Consider the following 25771-nt stretch of genomic DNA (forward strand, 5'->3'; position numbering starts at 1 on the left):
AGATTCGATATAGGCCGATAGTTTTTTATATTTTCTGGGTCATGGTTTGGCTTTTTCAAGAGAGGCTTTATTACTGCCACTTTTAGTGAGTTTGGTACACATCCGGTGGATAGAGAGACGTTTATTATGTTCAACATAGGAGGGCCAAGCACAGGAAGCAGCTCTTTCAGTAGTTTAGTTGGAATAAGGTCCAGTATGCAGCTTGAAGGTTTAGAGGCCATGATTATTTTCATCATTGTGTCAAGAGATATAGTACTAAAACACTTAATTGTCTCTCTTGATCCTAGGTCCTGGCAGAGTTGTGCAGACTCAGGACAGCTGAGCTTTGGAGGAATACGCAGATTTAAAGAGGAGTCCGTAATTTGCTTTCTAATGATCATGATCTTTTCCTCAAAGAAGTTCATGAATGTATTACTACTGAAGTGAAAGCCATCCTCACTTGGGGAATGCTGCTTTTTAGTTAGCTTTGCGACAGTATCAAAAAGAAATTTCGGATTGTTCTTATTTTCCTCAATTAAGTTGGAAAAATAGGATGATCGAGCAGCAGTGAGGGCTCTTCGATACTGCACGGTACTGTCTTTCCAAGCTAGTCGGAAGACTTCCAGTTTGGTGTGGCGCCATTTCCGTTCCAATTTTCTGGAAGCTTGCTTCAGAGCTCGGGTATTTTCTGTATACCAGGGAGCTAGTTTCTTATGACAAATGTTTTTAGTTTTTAGGGGTGCAACTGCATCTAGGGTATTGAGCAAGGTTAAATTGAGTTCCTCAGTTAGGTGTTTACCTGATTTTTGTCCTCTGACGTCCTTGGGTAGGCAGAGGGAGTCTGGAAGGGCATCAAGAAATCTTTGTGTTGTCTGAGCATTTATAGCACGACTTTTGATGCTCCTTGGTTGGGGTCTGAGCAGATTCTTTGATGTGATTGCAAACGTAATAAAATGGTGGTCCAATAGTCCAGGATTATGAGGAAAAACATTAAGATCTACAACATTTATTCCATGGGACAAAACTAGGTCCAGAGTATGACTGTGACAGTGAGTAGGTCCAGAGACATGTTGGACAAAACCCACTGAGTCGATGATGGCTCCAAAAGCTTTTTGGAGTGGGTCTGTGGACTTTTCCATGTGAATATTAAAATCACCAAAAATTAGAATATTATCTGCTATGACTACAAGGTCCGATAGGTATTCAGGGAACTCAGTGAGGAACGCTGTATATGGCACAGGTGGCCTGTAAACAGTAGCTATAAAAAAGTGATTAAGTAGGCTGCATAGATTTCATGACTAGAAGCTCAAAAGACAAAAATTTCATAATTTTTTTTGTAAATTGAAATTCGCTATCGGAAATGTTAGCAACACCCCCGCCTTTGCGGGATGCACGGGGGATATTGCCACTAGTGTAACCAGGAGGTGAAGCCTCATTTAACACAGTAAATTCATCATGCTTAAGCCATGTTTCAGTCAGGCCAATCACATCAAGATTATAATCAGTGATTAGTTCATTGACTATAACTGCCTTTGAAGTGAGGGATCTAACATTAAGTAGCCTTATTTTGAGATTTGAGGTATCACGATCTCTTTCAATAATGGCAGGAATGGAGGAGGTCTTTATCCTAGTGAGATTGCTAAGGCGAACACCGCCATGTTTAGTTTTGCCCAACCTAGGTCGAGGCACAGACACGGTCTCAATGGGGATAGCTGAGCTGACTACACTGACTGTGCTAGTGGCAGACTCCACTAAGCTGGCAGGCGTGCTGACAGCCTGCTGCCTGGCCTGCACCCTATTTCATTGTGGAGCTAGAGGAGTTAGAGCCCTTTCTATGTTGGTAGATAAGATGAGAGCACCGCTCCAGCTAGGATTGAGTCCGTCACTCCTCAGCAGGCCAGGCTTGGTCCTGTTTGTGGGTGAGTCCCAGAAAGAGGGCCAATTATAGAATTTCAAGATAATTGGCCCTCTTTCTGGGACTCACCCACAAACAGGGCCAATTATCTTGAAATTCTATCTTTTGGGAGGGGCGGAAAACAGTTTTTAACCAGTGATAGAGTTGTGAGACTCTGCTGTAGAGCTCATCACTCCCCCTAACTGGGAGGGGGCCAGAGACAATTTCTCGACGCCGACACATCTTTCTAGCTGATTTACACGCTGAAGCTATGTTGCGCCTGGTGACCTCTGACTGTTTCAGCCTAACATCGTTGGTGCCGACCTGGATAACAATATCTCTATACTCTCTACACAAAATGCTAAAGTTGTCTGTGATGAGATTCAAATGCGCAACCTTTGGGTTGCTAGATGTTTGCGTTATATGCCTACCCATCCACCCCGACTAACCACCCTACATTTTTGCCATAAGTAACCTTCTGTCTTATGTAACCATACCAAATGTAACATATCATACTAATTTGAGCATCCCAAATTTACATTTACTATGTTACGTCTAGTCTATGAGACCAGGCTGTCTGTGGTGGTCAGTGATGTGTGTAGGTGGATGAAGAGTGAGATGGGATGTGTTCCAAGTAACACCTTATTCACTAAATAGTGCACTACTTTTGACCAGAGCCCTATGGCCCCTGATCAAAAGTAGTGTTCTACATAAAGAATAGGGTGCCATTTGGGATGCAGACAGAGTTTGCTTCTGCATGCTTTAGCAGAGAGTCCGAGATGTCCAGTCCAGTACATTAGCTCGATGGTTATTGTTATGAAACTATTGTTCATTCATTTCTTCATCTGATTAAGGAGCATTGCGGTCTGGTAATGTGATTCAATCAGCAGGCAGCATGCTGTGGGAAAGATGGATGTCAATCAATCCACTAATGGCCTCCTACCAGCTAAAATGCCTAGTGTTATGAATGTGATAACTGCCTAGCTCTAGCTGTAGACTGTCAGCCGCAATAAAAAAAAATATCATTTTCAGAGGCTTTTACTGTACATCAACAGTTTCGGCTTCTCATCGACATTTGGTGAAATTGGAAGAGGTGGAAATATATACTGTGGTTTAACGGGGCTAGACTAAGGAATATGTTTCCCTGGGTCTGATGCCATTCCACTACATACGTGTCTGCTGGGTCCCACTCTCTGTAGGGATGTGTTTAATACCTGGATATAGGTCTTCCAAGGTCACTCACAACCAATCTTGCCCACCTCATCTGTCTTACGCTGGTGAAATCACTCCACTACTCTTCCTCCTCATCCTCTACCTCTGTCTTTCTCGATACCCGAGCTGCGGCCTTGTCTTGTTTTCTTTCCCCTGTGGAAGATAGTGTTATCATTTTCTCTAAAAACAAAGAGGAAGAGAGAGAGGGGAAACAGAGAGATTTGTAATTCTCACTAGGGACTGGTGGCAGGGTGGTGGCTGTGTGTGCCCTCACACACTTCGTACTGTGACAGACTGGCTAGTGGCTAGGCTAGGACAGGCATAAAAATACACCAAGCACACTGGTTTCCTAATGATGCATCCTTCACACTGGTTTCTTAATGATGCATCCTTCACACTGGTTTCTTAATGATGCATCATTCACACTGGTTTCTTAATGATGCATCATTCACACTGGTTTCCTAATGATGAATCATTCCCGTGTTCTAATCTTAAACTTTTAGAAAAAAAGGTGAAATCTATAACCTTAAAGGGTTCTTCGGCTGTCCCCATAGGCGAACCCTTTGAAGAACCCTTTTTTGTTCCACGTAGAACCCTAATGGGTTCCATGTAGAACCCTTTCCCCAGAGGATCCAAAAAGGGTTCTACCTGTAACCAAAAATAACTCTACTATGGGGACAGCCGAAGAACCCGTTTGGATTCCTTTTTTCTAAGTCCATTTCTTAGTTCTCACTGATCTGCCAAGTGAAAGGTGAAATTAATTTGGTGGACACAGGACTCCACTACGGGCTTTCCCCCATCCAGTACTTTTAGTAGAAGTGTCATGAAGTTTTAGTATATAAGAACTTTGATCCTACTATCAAAGTGGATTGATCTACATTGATTTTTAACATTGATTTACAACAGAGTGCCAGACAGTGCAGTGTGGTGTGAATTTGACCTGTAAGCAGTGAGGAGATGAGAGCATATCTCTCTTGTCTTGTGTGGTGTCCATCTCTTTGTATTGTCTTGTTTTGTTTTGTTTTGGTCCTATCCCTTTCTCTGTGTATTGATTGGAATGTGGTCAGTGGTGCTTGTAGTTGGTGCCTTTGATAAAGTGTACAGTCATCTTATCTGGCAGAGTGCACACATAGAATTGCCAAAGACCCAGTCTGTGTCCCATTTAAGATGCAGGCACAGACAGCAGCACACTGGCCATTGTAATAGTTGATAGGACTATGAATGGGTCTTAGTTTAAATAAGACTCTATTGACGCACCCATGCGTCTATCTAATTAACATCATAAAAAATCCTCATAAAAAAAATGGCAGTTTAAGTTAGAGATATCTTTTTGCATGGGCTGCGTCTCCACCCACCACATCTGCCTATGTCGGCCTTCTGCATTTGCAGAGGAAAGTGGTAGAGCTACAGCGGTGTTTGTCAGACCAGGAGACATCCCGAAAATTGGTCTTCTCATGAAAACGTTTGGCCTACTAACTAATATAACCATGCTATGAAAAGATGAGACTTTCACAAACATGCTACGACCCCCACAAGTGTCATTGGACTCGTCTAAAGATAACCTGGTACGGGTTAAAAAAATGAATGGAGGTAAGATGGTAGTTTTGTGCCAACAAAAAAAAGGGGTTAAATACGTGTGCCAAAACAATCTCCTAGATAAAGGACAGCGACAGACAGTTCCAAACCTTATTCCTTATAATACATTTATGAGGGGGATACCTACAGGGGTCCGAAAATTCAAAATCAAATAGCTAAATGATCTAGACTTTTAGAGATTTTAACATGAGCTACAGGCTAGACCCCGGGTCTCAGAAGCTAATCTCTAGAGAGCATACTTTAGTGCTGTAATTCATTTATTTGAATTAAGTAATTAAATTATCTTTGGCACCAGCAGTGTCCTAACGACTATCACATGGATTGGCAATGGGGATTGGTTTTTCTTACACCTTGTAGTTTTTAACTATACTCTCAGATAGCGTCTCAAATGACACCCTATTCCCTATATAGTGCACTACTTTTGACCAAGGCTCTATAGGGAATAGGGTGCCATTAGGGATACAGATTGTGCCCTTGTCCGTAGGATTCTTCATCTAAATGCATGTTGTAGGTACTGTATAGAGTTGATTAGTGTGCAGATTCACCTTGGGGTAGGGACTTATGTTTGGCGCAGGCTGCAGCACCTCGTTCCCCAGACCTGATGGCTAACACAGACTAATGAGAGTGTTTAAGAGATTAGGAGGAGTAGGATGAGGTGAGGAGGTTGTGGTGCCCCTCTCTCTCTCTCCTTCCCTCCTCTCTCTTTCTTTCTGTCGTTCTCTTTCCTTCCGTACCACCTCTCTCTGTCTCTGTCTCTTTCTCTTTCTTTACTTCTCTCTTTCTCTCTCTTCTCTCCCTCTCTATCTCTCTCTCTTTTTCTCCTTCTCTCTTAAACAGCCTAGCGGCTGGTGACTTTGAAGTGTCTTTAAATATGGAGTTAATTCAAGGAAAGCTGCTAGCGAGGAGATAAAGAGAGAAAGAAAGAGAGGAGCACAGAGCGGGAGAAAGAGAGGGCAAGGAAGAGTGAGGAGAGGAGAGAGCGCTTGTGTGTGTGTGTGTGTGTGTGTGTGTGTGTGTGTGTGTGTGTGTGTGTGTGTGTGTGTGTGTGTGTGTGTGTGTGTGTGTGTGTGTGTGTGTGTGTGTGTGTGTGTGTGTGTGTGTGTGTGTGTGTGTGTGTGTGTGTGTGTGTGTGTGAATGCAGAGTACAATTCTCATCTGTTTCTCAAGTGCCGTGATGCCATCACTCTGTGAATTGTTTGGATTGGCTGAGCTGGCACAGAAAAGGGATGTCACACTGTGGGCCGTGTTTTTGTGTTTGTGATGAGAGCCACGAGCCTTAGGGCCAGTGTTAGAGTGAGGAACTCTGGCCCTTCCATGCCAGCTGGGGGTTGGATGGATGAATGATGAGGAATGGCTAATGCATGATTTCTTTCTCTCTCTGTTCTTTTTCTGTCCCTTTGTTTCTCATTTATAACTTCCTTCCTGACATACTCCTCCCCCTCACCTCTGTGTCACCAACTTCTCACCACCTTCTGACCATCCTCCTTACACACACACACACACACACACACACACACACACACACACACACACACACACACACACACACACACACACACACACACACACACACTAATATTTTCCTTTTTCCTCTTGCTTTTTCAACCCTCCTCCTTACCCCCTTTCCCTTATCCCTTCTTTCTCCCCACCTCTCCCCCTCTAGCCGGTGTTCTATAAGGGTATGGCTGGCTCCCAGGTGACCCTGTCCAGCCTGGTGAACCAGAGCAGAGCCGTGCTGGAGGAACAGGCCCGCCACCTGCTGACGGAGACAGAGAGGCAGACCATGGGCTACTACGTGGAGGAGTACCGAGACGGACACATAGAGGTGGAGCAGCTGGTCTTGGCTCTGTTTGAACTGCTCAACACACATGCCAAGGTGAGGAGTGAAAGTGTGTATTGGGAGATGTGAGAGGATGATGTGTGTGTGTGTGTGTGTGTGTGTGTGTGTGTGTGTGTGTGTGTGTGTGTGTGTGTGTGTGTGTGTGTGTGTGTGTGTGTGTGTGTGTGTGTGTGTGTGTGTGTGTGTGTGTGTGTGCGCGTGCGTGCGTGCGTGTGCTGCTCAACACACATGCCAAGGTGAGGAGTGAAAGTGTGTGTATTGGGAGATGTGAGAGGATGATGTGTGTGTGTGTGTGTGTGTGTGTGTGTGTGTGTGTGTGTGTGTGTGTGTGTGTGTGTGTGTGTGTGTGTGTGTGCGTGCGTGCGTGCGTGCGTGCGTGCGTGCGTGCGTGCGTGCGTGCGTGCGTGCGTGCGTGCGTGCGTGCGTGCGTATTAGTTGGTGTGAGGTGCATTATGTATTGGGTTCTTGTGTTCTCTCACTTCGTAATGCTTATGGTGATTATTTGCCTTTTCTCTGTACATCCATCACTTGGATGACAAGTTTTGTGAGACTTTCGATGATTTATGTTAAGGCTTTTGTGGATGTTCAGACTTCTGTTTTTACCCATTATATTATAAAGCTGCTTGGCTTTCTGTCTATGCCCTAGCCCTCCACCTCATATAAAGCAATGATTTATCAAATATATTGAATTCACAATTCACAAAGTGCTTTACAGTGTTCTTCAGTTGCATTCTGCATTCCCCATAGTCTCCTAATGCATGTTTTAGACTGATGCCTGTTATAGCTCCATATAACTCTTGAACCCTGTCTCCCTCCCCTTCCTCTCAGTTCGCCCTGCTATCGGAGGTGCGTGGCCTGGTAACTCCCCAGGATCTGGAGCGTTTCGATGGGATGGTGCTGCGCCGCGGGATCCAGGCTTTGGAGGCTCGGCAGGGGTGTGCCAGTGCAGCCGCCCTCCACTCTGACTCCATCTCTATGGTCTCCTATCCAGATACCCTGGCCTCCTCGTCAGCCAGCTACATGACCTCCACCACCCTCAGCTCTGCACGGGTAGGCGGCTGGGTTGGAGTGGACCCACTCTCTGTCTGTCTGTCTCTCTCGCTCTCTCTCTATGTCTGTCTGTCTGTCTTGTCTGTCTACCTGTCTGTATCACTTTCTGTGAAAGTCTGAGTCATTCATCTTTCCCAGTTGTCACTGATGCCTCGAAGCAGACCTCTTGGAAGTTGTCCCTGTTTGATGAGTTGAAGAGGATAGAGCCGTTACGAACGACGTTCCTCAGAATGACCAGCCCTGCATGGGGCAAGGACAGGGGATTGGGAGGACAGAGGGGCTACGTCCCAAATACCACTCTATTCCTTATATAGCGCACTACTTTTGACCAGAGCCCTAAGGATCCTGGTCAAAAGTAGTGCACTAAATAGGGAATAGAGTGCCATTTGGGACGTAGCCAGGGATAAGAGCGTTGTGTCCCTGCTGAGTTGGAAAGGGCCTAAATCCTCCACTACAGATGAAAGAGACTTATTTATCTAGGAACTTCTTCTGTTTAACCCCGACTTCCCCTCCCTTTTCAACACCACAGGAAAGACTGCTGTGGTTGATAGATATGATGGAGGTAGGAGTTGTTGCCAATACTCTTCTTTTGCATCAGTTTGCAGTGATGTTCTGCCTTTATGTTTGAAGTAAATACTGTTTGGAGTGCTTTAGTCTGCATTCACTTATCAGGTTGCATAAAGCCAATGCAAGTCATTTCCTCTGTTGGTTTGTGTCTTGTACTTACAGTATATCCAAGTGTGACTGTCTTTTTGAACATTTCTATGTGTATGTGTATGTGTATGTGTATGTGTGTGTGTGTGTGTGTGTGTGTGTGTGTGTGTGTGTGTGTGTGTGTGTGTGTGTGTGTGTGTGTGTGTGTGTGTGTGTGTGTGTGTATGTGTGTGTGTGTGCATTCGGTGTACATGAGCCTGCATGTAGGTGTGTGCTTGCATGCATGTGTGTGTGTTTCCCTATTCACAGTGCATACACACACATTGTCATGCAGTGTGTGTGTGCTAGTGGCCTGGTGACTCTCCTATTCCCGACCTTAATTTGTTAGTCACATTGTCTATAATTAGATACATGAAGCTTCAATGGCTGTATGTTGCCCTGGAATACTAAACAAACCCTTGTTCACCAGAATAATGTCATAAATGGCTAGAATGAAATAAATGCTTCAATATAGTTGACATCTGTAAAGTTGTCTCTGTCATCTCTGCTTCCTTCATGCAGTTAAGACCTTTAGGGACCAAATAAAAAGGGAAAGAATGTTTGACCGGTTGTAAGGAAATAGAAAGTTGTGAAAATGATCCAATATGATTCCAGTTCAGCTTGGATGCATATTTTATATGGTTGAAATACTATCAGCTTTTATGATGCTGATAAAGATAGAACCTCTACAGACTGGTCCGTAACTGGACATTCGTATTTGCTCAAGATGCTGAAAGAAATGAATCCTATTTCTCCACTCCTGTTTCAGAAGCAAAATTTACTTTTGTATCCACCGGACGGAGGCTCAGTTCAAGAACAAGCAAACGTATTAACCCCTGGCATGTCATGCAAAATTCAAAGCTGGGCTGTACAACATGAAAAAAGGAAGGGATCTTGGGTCTAGAAAAGACTGGATAGATTAAACTAGCAAAAGAGTGGGTGAAATGTACAGTAACATCCTCTGCCTCTGACATATAAACAACAACAAAGAGCCCCCTGAAAAAAGGGTTTTGAAGATGCCCGAACCAAAGCACATTTAGTGGCAGTAAGCATTGTAGACAAGGGTAAAGAGGACACCCAAGTTATAGTTAACACTCAAAATGAAAAAATAGACACTACTGTACAGCCAGAGTCTTCAGAACAGCTTTTCAAGGAGGCTAAACATCACAGCCACAGGCCCGCTCATGGCTTTGAGCAAGACATTTACTGTCAGGAGTTAAATGGACGAGACATGGGGAGAGTCATTGTGGGAGGTTTTGAAAACTAAGTTAGGAACTTATTTTTCCTTTAACTTCACAGTACAGAACAAGTTTGTAATCTGAATATGTGCTTCATAATATCACATAGGCAGGGAGACTATATATTCTCATATGTGTTCTGCTTTAGCCTACATTGATTTATTTTAGTTGAGGTTATCTTCCTATAGTGTGATATTTGTTCTACTGCTACATTGATGTCTTGAATATTATATGAAATTCAGGTCTTGTAAGAACTCAGCTGAGTATGTGTGCATATGCATGTGGCGGGTATTCTGCAGTGACGTCTAAAAATGTAGCTGTACATTGATGTCTTGAAAATTAGCCTATAAGAAATTCGGACTTGTGTAAGCCCTAATTTTCTTAATTAGATTGTTTCGTGCATTACTACACACACATGGGTAGAACTTTTGGAATACGAATCGCTGGGTACTCACCATCCATCCTACCTTCCCGAATTCCCTGAAAAGCAGAACAATGGACTAGCTTCTTCGGCGAGTAGCCGATCTGCTTGGGAGTCCTACCGGAGAGTAGGCTGGGCAGGGTCTTAGTGAGTGACACTGGGCATCCCGCCCTCCATTACCCAGCATACTACTCGCTAATGTTCAATCATTAATGAACAAACTTGATGAACTCAGAGCGATGATCCCCTTCAAGAGGGACATCAGGTCCTGCAACATACTCTGTTTTTCTGAGACTTGGCTTTTCTCCGACATCCAGACGAATTATATACAACCAGTGGGTTTTACACTTTTTCAAGCAGATAGGAAGCGGGATCTCTCTGGCAAGAGCAAGGGTGGGGGGCTCTGATTTATGACCAACAACACATGGTGCGATGGGGGAAACGTACAGGAACTTACAAGTTTCTGCTCCACGAACTTGGAATACTTGGTCATAAAATATCATCCTTTTCACCTTCCGAAAGAGTTCACTGGGATTATCGCTGTGTACATCCCACCCCAAGCCGACACCAAAAAGGTTCTCAAAGATCTTCATTGGACACTGAACAAACTGGAGACCGCATTCCCGGGGTACTTTAAGAAAAGTAATTTGAGGACAGTGCTCCCAAATTATTACCAACACATTGACTGTCTAACTTGCGGAAATTCAACTCTTGACAACTGCTATACACCTTTTCGATATGGGTATAAGGCCCACTCCCATCCTCCTTTTGGAAAATCCAACCATGACTCCATCATGCTTCTCCCCACCTACAAACAAAGACTCGAGGGAAGTTCCGGTGGTTAGGTCTGTACAGCATTGGTCCAACCAATCGGAATTCACGCTCTAAGACTGCTTTGATCACGTGGACTGGAATATGTTCCAGGTTGCCTCTGGAGATAATCTCAATGAATACGCCGTCAGTCACCGGATTCATAACAAAATGCATAGATGACGTGATAAAGATAGTATCTTTCAAAGCGTACCCAAATCAAAAACCGTGGACTGATAGCTGCCTTGTAGGAAAACTGAAAGAGAGAGATGCTGCTTATGAACAGGGCAAGGTGAACAGGGACAATAATTTGGTTAAACAGTACAAATATGACTTACGCAGATCAATCAAGATGTCGAAACACAAGTATAGAGACAAAGTGGAGGAGCAATTCAGCAGGTCAGACAAAAGGCATGTGTGGCAGGGGCTCCTAACGATCACGGATTACAAAAAGAAAGCCAGCCACATCACTGTCAACAATTCCACCATACCGGACGAGCTAAATACCTTTTTCTCAAGATTCGAGAACAATGACCCTGCGCTGCAGAGGAAAGCCCCATGACAACGTGAGCTACACACTCACAGTCTCCACTGAGGACGTATATAAGTCATTCAAACGTGTTAACCCTTGCAAGGCTGCCGGCCCAAGTGGCATCTTGAACTGTACCCTCAGAGCATGTGCAGACCAGCTGGCTGTTGTGTTCTCTAACGTGTTTAATCTCTCCCTAGCTCAGGCCTCTACACCCACCTGCTTGAAGATGTCCACTATCATCCCTGTACCCAAGAAAGGGAAATAACTGAACTGAATGACTACCGACCAGTAGCACTCACTTCCGTCATCATGAAGTACTTCGAGAGGCTAGTCAAAGACCATATCACCTCCTCCCCCCCCGACACACTCGACATTCCAATTCGCCTACCACCCAGACAGATCCACAGACGACGCAATCGCCATTGCACTGCACACTGTCCTTACCCACCTGGACAAAAGAAATGCATATGTGAGGATACTGTTCATTGACTACAGCTCGGCCTTCAATACCATAGTGCCCTACAGCTCATTACAAAGCTCACAGCCCTGAGTCAGAACTTCTCCCTATGCAACTGGGTCCTGAACTTCCTGACGGGCAGCACCCAGGTGGTGAAGGTAGGCAACATTACCTCCTCGACACGAATCATCAACACAGGGGCCCCACAAGGGTGTGCCTCAGTCCTTTCCTGTATTTTCTATATACCCACGACTGCGTGGCCTCATACAGTTCCAACTCCATCATCAAGTTCGCTGACGACACTCCAATAGTAGGCCTGATCAAACGCATGAGGCGTCGCACAATTGGCCCAGCGTCATCCGGGGTAGGAGAGAGTTTGGCCGGCCGGGATGTCCATGTCCCATCGCGCTCTAGCGGCTCATGCCCGCTGACTTCGGTCGGCAGTTGTTACGGTGTTTCTTCCAACATATTGGTGCGGCTGACTTTTGGGTTAAGCGAGCAGTGTGTCAAGAAGCAGTGCGGCTTGGCAGGGTCGTGTTTCGGAGGAAGCAGGGCTCTCGACCTTCGCCTCTCCCAAGTCCGTACGGGAGTTGCAGTGATGGGACAAGACTAACTTCCATCTCACAATGGTGCTCCTTTAGCAGGCTAAAGTTAGATCAAAGATGAGTCAAAGTCTTGGAAGATCACATAATGATTATATAGTATTCTACATAACATAACCAAATGTTATGCCAAATGATTTTATTCATGTAGGCTACACTGTCCCGCAAATGTTACGCAAAATCATCCTGTTGTCCCACAATTGGGTATTTTAAATGTGGTTACCCTAATCACAAATATCATAACCAGCACTGCCATCACCCTCTTTTAACACTTCACTAAATCTTTCCCAAACATTACTTCTCTGGCCTTCCCTTCTCTTTATTTTCAACTCTCCATTTTGCAGCTTTTCTCTTATTGAGTTAAACTAACAGATTGTCCTTATTGTTTCTGCCCATTCCCTAAAGCCTTTGGCTATTGGCGTGTAGACTATTTGGTGCACATACAGTTCCGCACTAATAATGCCAGATAGCTTAGAAATAATGAAAGGTAAACCTCAACGTAGCCTATAAATTGGACAAGAATGATAAGCCACCCACCTGCCCTTCATCCACACAATATATCATGACACTAAACCCGCCCGCCCCGCAGATACAGTGCCTTGCAAAATTGTTCATCCCCCTTGGCATTTATCCTATTTTGTTGCATTACAACCTGTAATTTAATGGATTTCTATTTGGATTTCATGTAATGGACATACACAAAATAGTCTAAATTGGTGAAGTGAAATGAAAAAAAATACTTGTTTAAAAAAAAGACAAATATTAAAACGGAAAAGTGGTGTGTGAATATGTATTTACCACTTTTGCTATGAAGCCCCTAAATAATATCTGGTGCAACCAATTACCTTCAGAAGTCACATAATTAGTTAAATAAAGTCCACCTGTGTGCAATCTGTCACATGATCTCAGTATATATACACCTGTTCTGAAAGGCCCCATAGTCTGCAACGCCACTAAGCAAGTGGCACCACCAAGGAAGCGACACCATGAAAACCAAGGAGCTCTCCATACAGGTCAGGGACAAAGTTCTGGAGAAGTACAGATCAGGGTTGGGTTATAAAAAAAATATCTGAAACTTTGAACATCCCACGGAGCACCATTAAATCCATTATTTAAAAATGGAAAGAATATGGCACCACAACAAACCTGCCAAGAGAGGGCCACCCACCAAAACTCACAGACCAGGCAAGGAGGGCAGTAATCAGAGAGGCAACAAAGAGACCAAAGATAACCCTAAAGGGTCTTGCAAAGCTCCAAAGCGGAGAGGGGAGTATATGTCCATAGGACCACTTTAAGCCGTACACTCCACAGAGCTGGGCTTTACGGAAGAGTGTCCAGAAAAAAAGCCATTGCATAAAGAAAAAAATAAGCAAACATGTTTGGTCTTCGCCAAAAGGCATGTGGGAGACTCCCCAAACATATGGAAGAAAGTACTCTGGTCAGATGAGACTAAAATTGAGCTTTTTGGCCATCAAGAAAAATGCTATATCTGGCAAAAACCCAACACCTCTCACCACCCCAAGAATACAATCCCCACAGTGAAGCATGGTGGTGGCAGCATCATGCTGTGGGGATGTTTTTCCATCGACAGGGACTGGGAAACTGGTCAGAATTAAAGGAATGATGGATGGCGCTAAATACAGGGAAATTCTTGAGGGAAACCTGTTTCAATCTTCCAGAGATTTGGGACGGAGGTTCCCCTTCCAGCAAGACAATGAGCCTAAGCATACTGCTAAAGCAACACTTGAGTGGTTTAAGGGGAAACATTTAAATGTCTTGGAATGGCCTAGTCAAAGCCCAGACCTCAATCCAATTGAGAATCTGTGGTATGACTTAAATAATGCTGTACACCAGCGGAACCCATCCAACTGGAAGGGGCTGGAGCAGTGTTGCCTTGAAGAATTGGCAAAAATCCCAGTGGCTAGATGTGCCATGCTGATAGAGACATACCCCAAGAGACTTGCAACTGTAATTGCTGAAAAAGGTGGCTCTACAAAGTATTGACTTTGGGAGGGTGAATAGTTATGCATGCTCAAGTTCTGTTTTTTTTGTCTTATTTCTTGTCTGTTTCACAATAAAAAATATTTTTCATCTTAAAAGTGGTAGGCATGTTGGGTAAATCAAATGATACACACCCTCGAAAAAATCTATTTTAATTCCAGGCAACAAAATAGGAAAAATGCCAAGGGGGTGAATACTTTCGCCAGCCACTGTATAAGTGAGGGTACTGCGGGTTATGAGTCAACCTTTGCATCACTAGTGTGTTCTGTCCTAATATGTGTGCTGGTGCTTGGTAGTGGCTGTTGTTTCAACAGGAGTCATTTCAGACAGACAGACTAAGCTGCTGCTGTCCTGTCCACTATTGATGTGTCTCCTCCTGGAGAAGGAGACTTAAGTACCCTTACGTTCACGTAACACACACACTCAGAGGCACACGTAAACACATGCGCACACACACACTCAATACTCTCTGGACTCAGAGAACAAGCTGACAGTTGAGAAAAGCTGCAGCAGACTTACCATACATAGGACACGATGGACCATGCCAGACCTTCACAAGTCACTTCTCTGTCTCAGCATGGCCCCTGGATGGTATGACGAGGTGTGTGTGTGTGTGTGTGTGTGTGTGTGTGTGTGTGTGTGTGTGTGTGTGTGTGTGTGTGTGTGTGTGGTCTGGGCTGTGCCCCTGCTTATAGTTGTTGTTGTTTGCAAGTCACAGTTGAATGCCGCTGTTTTGGAGAGATTAGCGAGGTGGGATGGTTTTAGTGGGGGATCAGAAAATGTGAATTAATCAACTAGACACAGTATGGTGTACAGTCACATACCCAAAATCATGCAAACACAGACACACTTACAGCTGATTATGTATGCACACACAAACACTCTCTCTCCCTCTCTCTCTCTGTCACACATGTACACACAAACACTCACTCTCTACCTCTCTCTCTCTGTCACACATGTAGACACAAACACTCACTCTCTACCTCTCTCTCTGTCACACATGTAGACACAAACACTCACTCTCTACCACTCTCTCTCTGTCACACATGTAGACACAAACACTCACTCTCTACCACTCTCTCTGTCACACATGTAGACACAAACACTCACTCTCTACCTCTCTGTCACACATGTAGACACAAACACTCACTCTCTACCACTCTCTCTGTCACACATGTAGACACAAACACTCACTCTCTACCTCTCTCTCTCTGTCACACATGTAGACACAAACACTCACTCTACCACTCTCTGTCACACATGTAGACACAAACACTCACTCTCTACCTCTCTCTGTCACACATGTAGACACAAACACTCACTCTCTACCTCTCTCTCTCTGTCACACATGTAGACACAAACACTCACTCTACCACTCTCTGTCACACATGTAGACACAAACACTCACTCTCTACCTCTCTCTGTCACACATGTACACACAAACACTCACTCTCTACCTCTCTCTCTCTGTCACACATGTACACACAAACACTCACTCTCTACCTCTCTCTCTCTGTCACACATGTAGACACAAACACTCACTCTCTACCTCTCTCTCTCTGTCACACATGTAGACACAAACACTCACTCTCTACCACTCTCTGTCACACATGTAGACACAAACACTCACTCTCTACCTCTCTGTCACACATGTAGACACAAACACTCACTCTCTACCTCTCTGTCACACATGTAGACACAAACACTCACTCTCTACCTCTCTCTGTCACACATGTAGACACAAACACTCACTCTCTACCTCTCTCTCTCTGTCACACATGTAGACACAAACACTCACTCTCTACCACTCTCTCTGTCACACATGTAGACACAAACACTCACTCTCGACCTCTCTCTGTCACACATGTAGACACAAACACTCACTCTCTACCTCTCTCTGTCACACATGTACACACAAACACTCACTCTCTACCACTCTCTCTGTCACACATGTAGACACAAACACAAGTGGTTATCGAAAAGGAGAGAGCTGGAAATATTGTTCTAATACTTTGAGGAACTATTGTCATTCTCAGTTGATTCTAAAGCCATACTTTGCTTGCTTGTTTGTGGGGAAGAAAAAATACTTTGAGAAGCTCCACAGCTCAATAGTGGTGGTGAGTTAAGACAATCAAAAATACTATCAGACATCCCAAAATGGGCACATCTATAGGCCTACATTTGCGTGCAGGCCAGGTAGACTAGTTCTACTACTAAATGCGTAATCAGGTGTACGTCCTTGCTCAACGTTGACAGGAGCATTTCAAACAAAAGACGACCAATAAATTGACAAACCTATAAAAGGAATGAAATAAACAAAAATGTATTTCTCAAGTGTAGCATAGATTGTGAGTTCTGCTAAACACATGTCCAATTCGACAAGGAGAACAGTAAATAACTAATAATATATTGAATGCATTAACAGAAAATACCGTAACACACATTTCAGATGAGAAATGAGAATTCATGTTAAATTTAGGCTACTACTCGTGATTGTCTGTGATTTATTTAGAATTCAAGGCATATTTAACCTACATGGCTACTACAGCATTCTGCAGCGATATGACATCCCATCTGGTTTGCGCTTAGTGGGACAATAATTTGTTTTTCAACAGGACATTGACTCAACACACCTCCAGGCTGTTTAAGGGCTATTTGACCAAGAAGGAGAGTGATGGAGTGCTGCATCAGATGACCTGGCCTCCACAATCACCCGACCTCAACCCAATTGAGATGGTTTGGGATGAGTTGAACCGCAGAGTGAAGGAAAAGCAGCCAACAAGTGCTCAGCCTATGTGGGAACTCCTTCAAGACTGTTGGAAAAGTATTCCAGGTGAATCTGGTTGAGAGAATGCTAAGAGTGTGCAAAGCTGTCAAGGCAAAGGGTTGCTACATTGAAGAATCTCAAATATTTTTGGATTTGTTTAACACCTTTTTGGTTATTACATGATTCCATATGTGTTATTTTATGTCTTCACTATTATACAATGTAGAAAATAGTAAAAACCCTTGAATGAGTAGGTGTGTCCAAACTGGTACTGTAATTAATGGGTAATTAATAGTCACAGCAAACAATGCACAATAAAGTTATGAAACAATGAATACCCATGAAATGGCGGGAGATGTCTCTCTCCAGAATGTGTTGTGTCTTGTGCATCTGAGCCACAATCCCCATATTCTTAGATCATGTCATCCCTGCGGTCTCATTCGATTAGTCCACTGGGACAGGCATAAAATCAGACAGGTGTTCGTGTGCCATGAAGAAAAAAAAACATATTTGCAGCTACTAGACTAAAGAAATGTTGTTTTCAAGACAGACCCCTTTTGTCATACAGTATTCCATATAAGGCACGCAGACCTTATGAAAGTTGTACAGTATACCTTTAATCTCATAATAAACCAAATCTAGTGATACATAACTTGATATTTCTGTCATCCATTGAGACATTGAGGGAGGATAAATAATGGCAATGCATTTCTTAGCTGCTAAGTTAGTTTCTTACGAAAACGTTATTCAGTATCAACATTTCCAAGCAAACAAAAACAAGGAGAAGGGAGAATATATAGACATGCTGAGATAGACAGAATTCAGCCAGCCTTTACAAAATCATAACATGCAAATACAGTTGAAGTCGGAAGATTACATACACTTAGGTTGGAGTCATTAAAATGTATTTTTCAACCACTCCACAAACTTCTTGTTAACAAACTAGTTTTGGAAAATCGGTTTGGACATCTACTTTATGCATGACACAAGTAAGTTTTCCAACAATTGTTTACAGACAGATTATTTCACTGTATCACAATTCCAGTGGGGCAGAAGTTTACATACACAAGTTGACTGTGCCTTTAAACAGCTTGAAAATTCCAGAAAATGATGTCATGGCTTTAGAAGCTTCTGATAGGCTAATTGACATAATTTGAGTCATTTGGAGGTGTACCTGTGGATCTCTTTCAAGGCATACCTTCAAACAATGCCTCTGCTTGAAATCATGGGAAAATCTAAAGATATCAGCAAAGAACTTAGAAAAGAAATTGTAGACCTCCACAAGTCTGGTTCATTCTTGGGAGCAATTTCCAAACGCCTGAAAGTACCATGTTCATCTGTACAAACAATAGTACCGTTACGAATCCCTTTGGCCCGGCAGTCTAGGTGGGATGGTAACGAGACCCGTAACAACTCATGCAAATTAGAATAGTGAAAACGTAACAGTGAGAACAAACAAACTACAGACAACTAAATTACCATCAAACATTCATGGTTTATTTGGTAAACACACAGTAAAGCTAGATTAGCCCCTAAACTAGATTAGCCTATTTCAATACAGCTAACTAACTAACCAAAAATACAGTGGGTGATCCGCCCAGTTCTAACTAGTGTTCTTAGACAAAGTATACCTACAGGTAGTGTATGCCCATGGGCGACATGTCTTGGTACCTCCTTTTCCCACCATCAAACACCATAACAAAACCGTACTCACAGGGTAACGGACAAAGTGACATGTAGTTGCAAAAACACAAGAGATCTAGAGCGAGACTGCATGACAGAGAGATCGAGCTTCAGAGAGAACAGCTGCCAGGGTTTTTAAACCAAGGGAAAGGGGTTGTGATAGGGTAATGGAAACTGGAGGAGGTGTGTCTTCTGATTAATGACTGATTGGTGACTGATTGGGGAAGGATGATTGCCACCTGTGAGGGGAGAAGGAGAGAAAAGAAATACACACACAGGATACACACACACACAGGATACCTGTATCCATAACAAGTACGCAAGTATAAACATCATAGGACCACGCAGCCGTCATTCTGCTCAGGAAGGAGACGCGTTCTGTCTCCTAGAGATGAGCGTACTTTGGTGCAAAAACTGCAAATCTATCCTAGAACAACAGCAAAGGACCTTGTGAAGATGCTGGAGGACACAGGTACAAAAGTATCTATATCCACAGTAAAACGAGTGCTATATCGACATAACCTGAAAGGCCGCTCAGCAAGGAAGAAGCCACTGCTCCAAAGCCACAATAAAAAAGCCAGACTATGGTTTGCAACTGCACATGGGGACAAAGATCGTACATTTTGGAGAAATGTCCTCTGGTCTGATGAAACAAAAAATAGAACTGTTTGGCCATAATGACCATTGTTATGTTTGGAGGAAAAAGGGGGAGGCTTGCAAGCCGAAGAACACCATCCCAACCATGAAGCAGCATCATGTTGTGAGGGTGCTTTGCTGTACGACGGACTGGTGCACTTCACAAAATAGATGGCATCATGAGGGAGGAAAAGGATGTGGATATATTGAAGTAACATCTCAAGACATCAGTCAGGAAGTTTAAGCTTGGTCACAAATGGGTCTTCCAAATGGACAATGACCCCAAGCATGCTTCCAAAGTTGTGGCAAAATGGCTTAAGGACAACAAAGTCAAGGTATTGGAGTGGCCATCACAAAGCCCTGACCTCAATCCCATAGAAAATGTGTGGGCAGAACTGAAAACGTGTGTGCGAGCAAGGAGGCCTACAAACCTGACTCAGTTACACCAGCTCTGTCCGGAGGAATGGGCCCAAATTCCCCCAACTTATTGTGGGAAGCTTGTGGAAGGCTACCCAAAATATTTGACTCAAGTCAAACAATTTAATGGCAATGCTACCAATTACTAATTGAGTGTATGTAAACTTCTGACCCACTGGGAATGTGATGAAAGAAATTAACGCTGAAATAAATCCTTCTCCCTACTATTATTCTGACATTTCGCATTCTTAAAATAAAGTGGTGATCCTAACTGACCTAAGACAGGACATTTTTACTGGGATTAAATTTATCAACCTTTGATACCGTTTGGAAATCAATTTGAGGTATGTCAGACTGTCTTAAAATAGTTTCAATCTTTGAAGCTTCTGGCTTGTCCAGTGTTTGCTGCACAGAGGGAATAAAGTGTTGCATCTGCAAAATTGCACCGTCACAGACTGGTCTTCCCTGGCTGTCTGAACCTGTCACCATCTGATCCTGCTAAGACATGATGAGCATAGTATTATACCAACTTCTTATACCATGTCAGTGTGAAAAGTAGAGAATTAGCTAGGGAAACTGGCAGATCAATAACCTTACATTGCTAAACCGACTCTAATAAAAACTCACATTGTGCTGTCAAAAAACTTCAGAATATCGGACTTTAATCATTTGGCCGCTGGGGTCATCGTTGAGTTAGCTAGTTAACGTTAACCAACTTTTGGCAAGCTCTAGTAGTAATGGTACATCAACTGATGAAAACTAGCCAAGTTAATTTACTTCTGTTGAAACTGGACAAAAAGTCTATAAAACATTTCATACACACAACAGCTGTTAGATACAGCTACCTGACAGATAGCAGATAGAGCTACCTGACAGATACAGCTACCTGACAGATAGCAGATAGAGCTACCTGACAGATACAGCTACCTGACAGATAGCAGATAGAGCTACCTGACAGATAGCAGCTGCAGACAGCAGCACTGTGCCTTTCAGAAGCTTTGCCTTCACACAGCCTGTCTGCACGCTCTGTGGTGTCCACGGAGTCCTAAATCCAGCTTGCTGAAATTGCCAAATAGCCTACCCGACCACTCTGAGGCGTCCGCATGGTCCTAAAGCACACCAATGCCGCTTTTGGTATCACAGTGCAATGATAAAACCAGGGGGGACAAAAATGCAATTTTAGAATGTGGGAGGTCATGTCCCCGCCATCCCCAGTGAAAGTTGTGCCCCTGTATTGCAGTAAATTAATTGCCGGTAAGTACTCCCCATGCCGGCAGTGAGCGTTTAATTAGACTGAAATGATGGGGCTTTTGTTTTGGTACAGGCAGAGTTTAATGAAGGGGTATGCTCTGAACTCACTAAACAATCAACAGTGAACAACAGTTCATCCTCCACCATGCAGATATCTTGGGTTTCTGTCTTTGTGTTTGTGCTGTGGGATGTGCGCCTTATGTGAGTGCTGAGTACCCACTGTAGTATTGCATTCCAAACTTTGAGATTCAAAGGTGTAATATAGACATTTAGAGGTGTGTGTTCAAGTTTCAGATTTTAAGTTTTGATGTCAAATGCACAAGTACAGTGAAATGCCTTTCTTGCCATCTCAAAACCCAACAATGCAATAATCAATAACAATGTATTACTAGAAAAAACACACAAGAAATAAGAACAAGAAATTTGAAATACACAATAAAGTAAGTAAGTAAGTAAGCATACTATATGCAGGACATATTTAAAAAGTCAGTTCCAATACAGAGGAGTGTAGAGTCACTATAAATGTATGTGCATTATGTGTGAGTGGTGAGAAAATTATGGAGTGAGTGCTTGTGTGTGTGTTGGAGTGAGAGTGAAAGTGTGTGTTAGTGTGCATAGAGACAGTGCAAATACTGAAATATTTGTGTGTGCATGTGCGTTTGTGTGTGTGTGTGACGAGTACCCACCTGTAGTATTGCATTCTAAACGTTGAGATTAGAATGTAGATTTACATTTATTTAGAATGATTAGTATATTTTAGAACGATATTGAGTTACTTTTCCTCCCTCTTAGAGATGACACAACTCCTAAGAAATGCGATTTGGACTAAACATTTGCTTTAGGATAAATAAGCAGTTGTTCCTTGTAACCTCCATCTCTCTCTAACTCTCTCCCTCCTCTCTCTTCTCTTTCTACCCTCGTCCACCCCTATGTTTCCCTCCTCTCTCTCTCTCTCTCTCTCTCTCTCTCTCTCTCTCTCTCTCTCTCTCTCTCTCTCTCTCTCTCTCTCTCTCTCTCTCTCTCTCTCCTCTCTCTCTCTCTCTCTCTCTCTCTCTCTCTCTCTCTCTCTCTCTCTCTCTCTCTCTCTCTCTCTCTCTCTCTCTCTCTCTCTCTCTCTCTCTCTCTCTCTCTCTCTCTCTCTCTCTCTCTCTCAGAATGACAGTATGGTGGACAGTAATGTGGAGGAGTCTCAAGAGAGTCTGGATGTATTGCCTGACGTCTCTCTGGTGAGCCCCGCAGTCAGACCCAGAACCATAACCTCATAAAGATGGACAGAGCAGAGGTTGGAGGGAGGGAGGGATGGAGGGAGAGGGAAAAAACAACACAGCTGGAAATGAAAGAGCGACAAGAAGAGGAAACAACGGATATGCAGTTTGAACTCTTATAGCCTTCATTACTTTTTTATTTATTTCCTGTGGAGGAGTCTGTTTAGAGTTATAGGATATTAGTGCATACACTTTTCCTCCGCTTCCTCTTCCTCCTCCTCCCTCCTTACGAAGGAGGAACTTGCGCTCTGTCTGACACCTGAGGTAAAAGCTCTAATCAGAAACACACAAACACAAACAAGAATACCTACCACAGTTACCAGAGCAACGGTAACCGATGTCGACAGGAGGCTGTGTTGGTTCCAAGGCGATGTAATGTGGGACACAGAAAGCAAAGACCTGACGAGTCTTAAAAACACCTCAACTCCATTCAGCCAGAACATATTTGTGTTGGTTTTGATTGCTTTCTCTTTCTTTTTTTAAACCCATGAATCACTTCATTCATTCTCTCCCCGCTCCTTTTGCTGTTTGCATTGTTCATTTCTCAGTTGGTTTTGGTTGGAGGGGAGAGCTTGTTGCTGGGGACACAGCGGACTGGGAAGGTGTAACCTGAGGTTACACAAAGACCATGTTTAGCTGTGGGGCTCAACTGAATCCTGGCCTAACTGAATGAGTTGTGTTGAATTCTGAGGCGTGACAATTGGTAGTGTGTGTGTGTGTTAAATGAATAGATTCCAGAGATGTGCTGTAGTATATGAGTGTTTTGTGGGATGAAAGGAATGTGATCTGTTTGTTTTCCTCTTACCTTAGGATGAGGTGCATTCCACATCCGAATCTCCCCCCACCTTCAAACCCCCATCCCCTCCAGGGCTGCAGAGGCATCCCAGCAGACGAGACCAGGTCAAAAAACGCCCTTCCTCCAAATCCTCCTATTCTGGACTCTACTTCACCGCCCCTGCCCATAACCCACCCAAGGACGAGAGGGGGGACCGAGGGTCCCCCTCCTCACCCAAGGTCCCCCTCCAAAAGGATTTCTCCGTCCCCCATAAGAAGGAGATGGCAATTGCCAAGTTTTCCATGGTCAACAAGCACGCCATAGGCCCCTTCCCTAGAGTCCAGTCCCCTACTAAGACCACCAAACCTGCCGCCCCCTCCCCATATCTACCACCTCCGCATTTACTCCCTGCCCCATCCACACCCCCTCCCCTTCCACACAGCCCGGACAAGGCCTCCTCTGGCTTCAACAAACAGCACTTTGTCATGGTGGAGGTCCACAGACCCAATGCAGAGTCTGGCGTCAACGAGGTGCGGTCCCTGCCCCAGTCACGAGGTAAGAGGCATGGGTTGGAGGAAAATCTAGAGTTGGACTCCGAAACTATGAGACCAGATTTGGACGCGAAGGATTGGTTACACAAATAAGAGGAAGTGCATGTTTATGTGTAATCATGGGTGTATGTATTTCTGCCTGAGTGTGTCCCTGTGCCGGTCTCTAACCTTCTGCACCCATCCCCTCCAAGGTGCCACCCTGTCCCAGCTGTCAGACAGTGGACAGACACTGAGTGAGGACAGCGGGGTGGACATTAGCGAGTTGGGGCGAGTCAGCAGGGAAAGCAGTCCCCACATACGCCCCCCACGAGACCCCCAGGGGGCAGGAGGGGACAGCACCTCCAAACCGGTGAGGAGGACACACCAGTGGGGAGAAAGACGACACAGAAAGAGAAAGAGGGAGATGTATGGATGGATGGATGAATGGATGGATGGAGCTGAAAGTGAGGGATGACAAGAAGAGAAACAGACAAACAGAGCTGGGTTGTCCTCTGTCACTGCTCACTCTATCTGAAGCTTGTTCTCAATCCTAACTGTCCTAACTTCTTTCTGTTTTATTCTTTCTTTATGCACATACAGTTTTTCTTTCTTTGCTCATTGATACATTTTTGTCCTTTCAATGATTTCTCATCTATTCAATCACTCCCATCTCATCTCATACTGCGCTAGAGGTCTCTTGTTTCCTCTGCCTGTCCCTTTATGCTTATTGCTGATTAGTGGTTAGGTGGTGGGAAAATTGTTGATTGGTTTCAACCTTTATGGGTGGACCAATGTCTAACAAAGGTGCAAAAGAAAAGAGTTCATGGGTCTCCAGGGTGAATATTTGAGTAAAAGGCTGAGTTATATTATGCCCCCTCTCTTCTCTCTCTCTCTCTCTCTCTGCAGCCGGGTCTCTTGGAGCCCACCTCCATCCTGGTGAGGGTGGCAAAGAGTGCCAGTACCCTGGGCATCGCCATCGAAGGGGGTGCCAACACTCGCCAGCCCCTGCCACGCATCGTCACCATGCAGGTGGGTCTCAAACAGCCTAAAATACCCTTCATGCCCCTCACCCCCCTCACCCCTCCCTTTTCAAGTAATCTCTGAAATGACAGCTTGCCAGACAATCTCCTGCACCTGTCAGAATTGATCTAGCCATGGTATTCTGTGTTCTGCAACTCTGCACAGTCATTGGCCCGTGCCGCCTCCTCTTCCACACATGGCTACACAACACAGCCTCTGTCAGATCAGTCTGTGGTTTCACACTGGAAGAGAACTCAAACTGAGATCCCTGGCTGCCATGCCATTGTTCCTCCACTCCAGAGGACTGGCAGATTTACCAGGGATGATTATAACCTTTAGAATAGACTCTATCGCAGGGCTCTGACGCCCAGAGGGCCTGAGACAATGCGACAATGCTAGGCAATTATACATTTTATTTGTCACATGCGCCGAATACATCCGCCATACTAGGCGGTGATGCAACCAGTCAAGATGCTCTCAATGGTGCAGCTGTAGAACCTTTTGAGGGTCTGAGGACCCATGCCAAATCTTTTCAGTCTCCTGAGAGGGAATAGGCGTTGTCGTGCCCTCTTCACGACTGTCTTGGTGTGTTTGGACCATGATAGTTCGTTGGTGATGTGGACACCAAGGAACTTGAAGCTCTCAACCTGATCCACTACAGCCCCGTCGATGTAGTCCACGATCATCTCCTTTGTATTGATCACGTTGAGGGAGAGGTTGTTATCCTGGCACCATACTGCCAAATCTCTGACCTCCTCTCTATAGGCTGTGTCATCATTGTCAGTGATCAGGCCTACCACTGTTGTGTCATCGGCAAACTTAAGGAAGGTGTTGGAGTCATGCATGGCAATGCAGTCATGGGTGAACAGGGAATACAGGAGGGGACTAAGCATGCACCCTGAGGGGCCCCCGTGTTGAGGATCAGTGTGGCAGATGTGTTGTTACCTACCCTTACCATCAAGAGGTTTCTGGGAGAATGGTGTTGATGTGAGCCATGACCAGCCTTTCAAACCACTTCATGGCTACAGACGTGAGTGCTACGGGTCGGTAGTCATTTAGGCAGGTTACCTTGGTGTTCTTGGGCACAGGGACTATGGTGGCC

General features: G+C 44.3%; 1 protein-coding gene across 2 annotated transcripts in view; it reads left to right on the plus strand.

Moving 5' to 3' along the window:
• The window catches only part of whrna (whirlin a), a 168747-nt gene that overhangs the window by 134003 nt on the left and 8973 nt on the right, over positions 1 to 25771 (plus strand). The window contains exons 6-11 of one of the 2 annotated variants that reach the window (XM_055874156.1): positions 6345 to 6557; positions 7350 to 7571; positions 22234 to 22305; positions 23155 to 23674; positions 23862 to 24019; positions 24556 to 24678. In XM_055874156.1, the coding sequence (XP_055730131.1) occupies positions 6345 to 6557; positions 7350 to 7571; positions 22234 to 22305; positions 23155 to 23674; positions 23862 to 24019; positions 24556 to 24678 (1308 nt within the window). The remainder of the gene's footprint in view (positions 1 to 6344; positions 6558 to 7349; positions 7572 to 22233; positions 22306 to 23154; positions 23675 to 23861; positions 24020 to 24555; positions 24679 to 25771) is intronic. The other variant, XM_055874157.1, reaches the window with a different exon arrangement.

Source organism: Salvelinus fontinalis, chromosome 21, assembly GCF_029448725.1.
Source record: "Salvelinus fontinalis isolate EN_2023a chromosome 21, ASM2944872v1, whole genome shotgun sequence".
In the NCBI taxonomy this organism is placed as follows: domain Eukaryota; kingdom Metazoa; phylum Chordata; class Actinopteri; order Salmoniformes; family Salmonidae; genus Salvelinus; species Salvelinus fontinalis.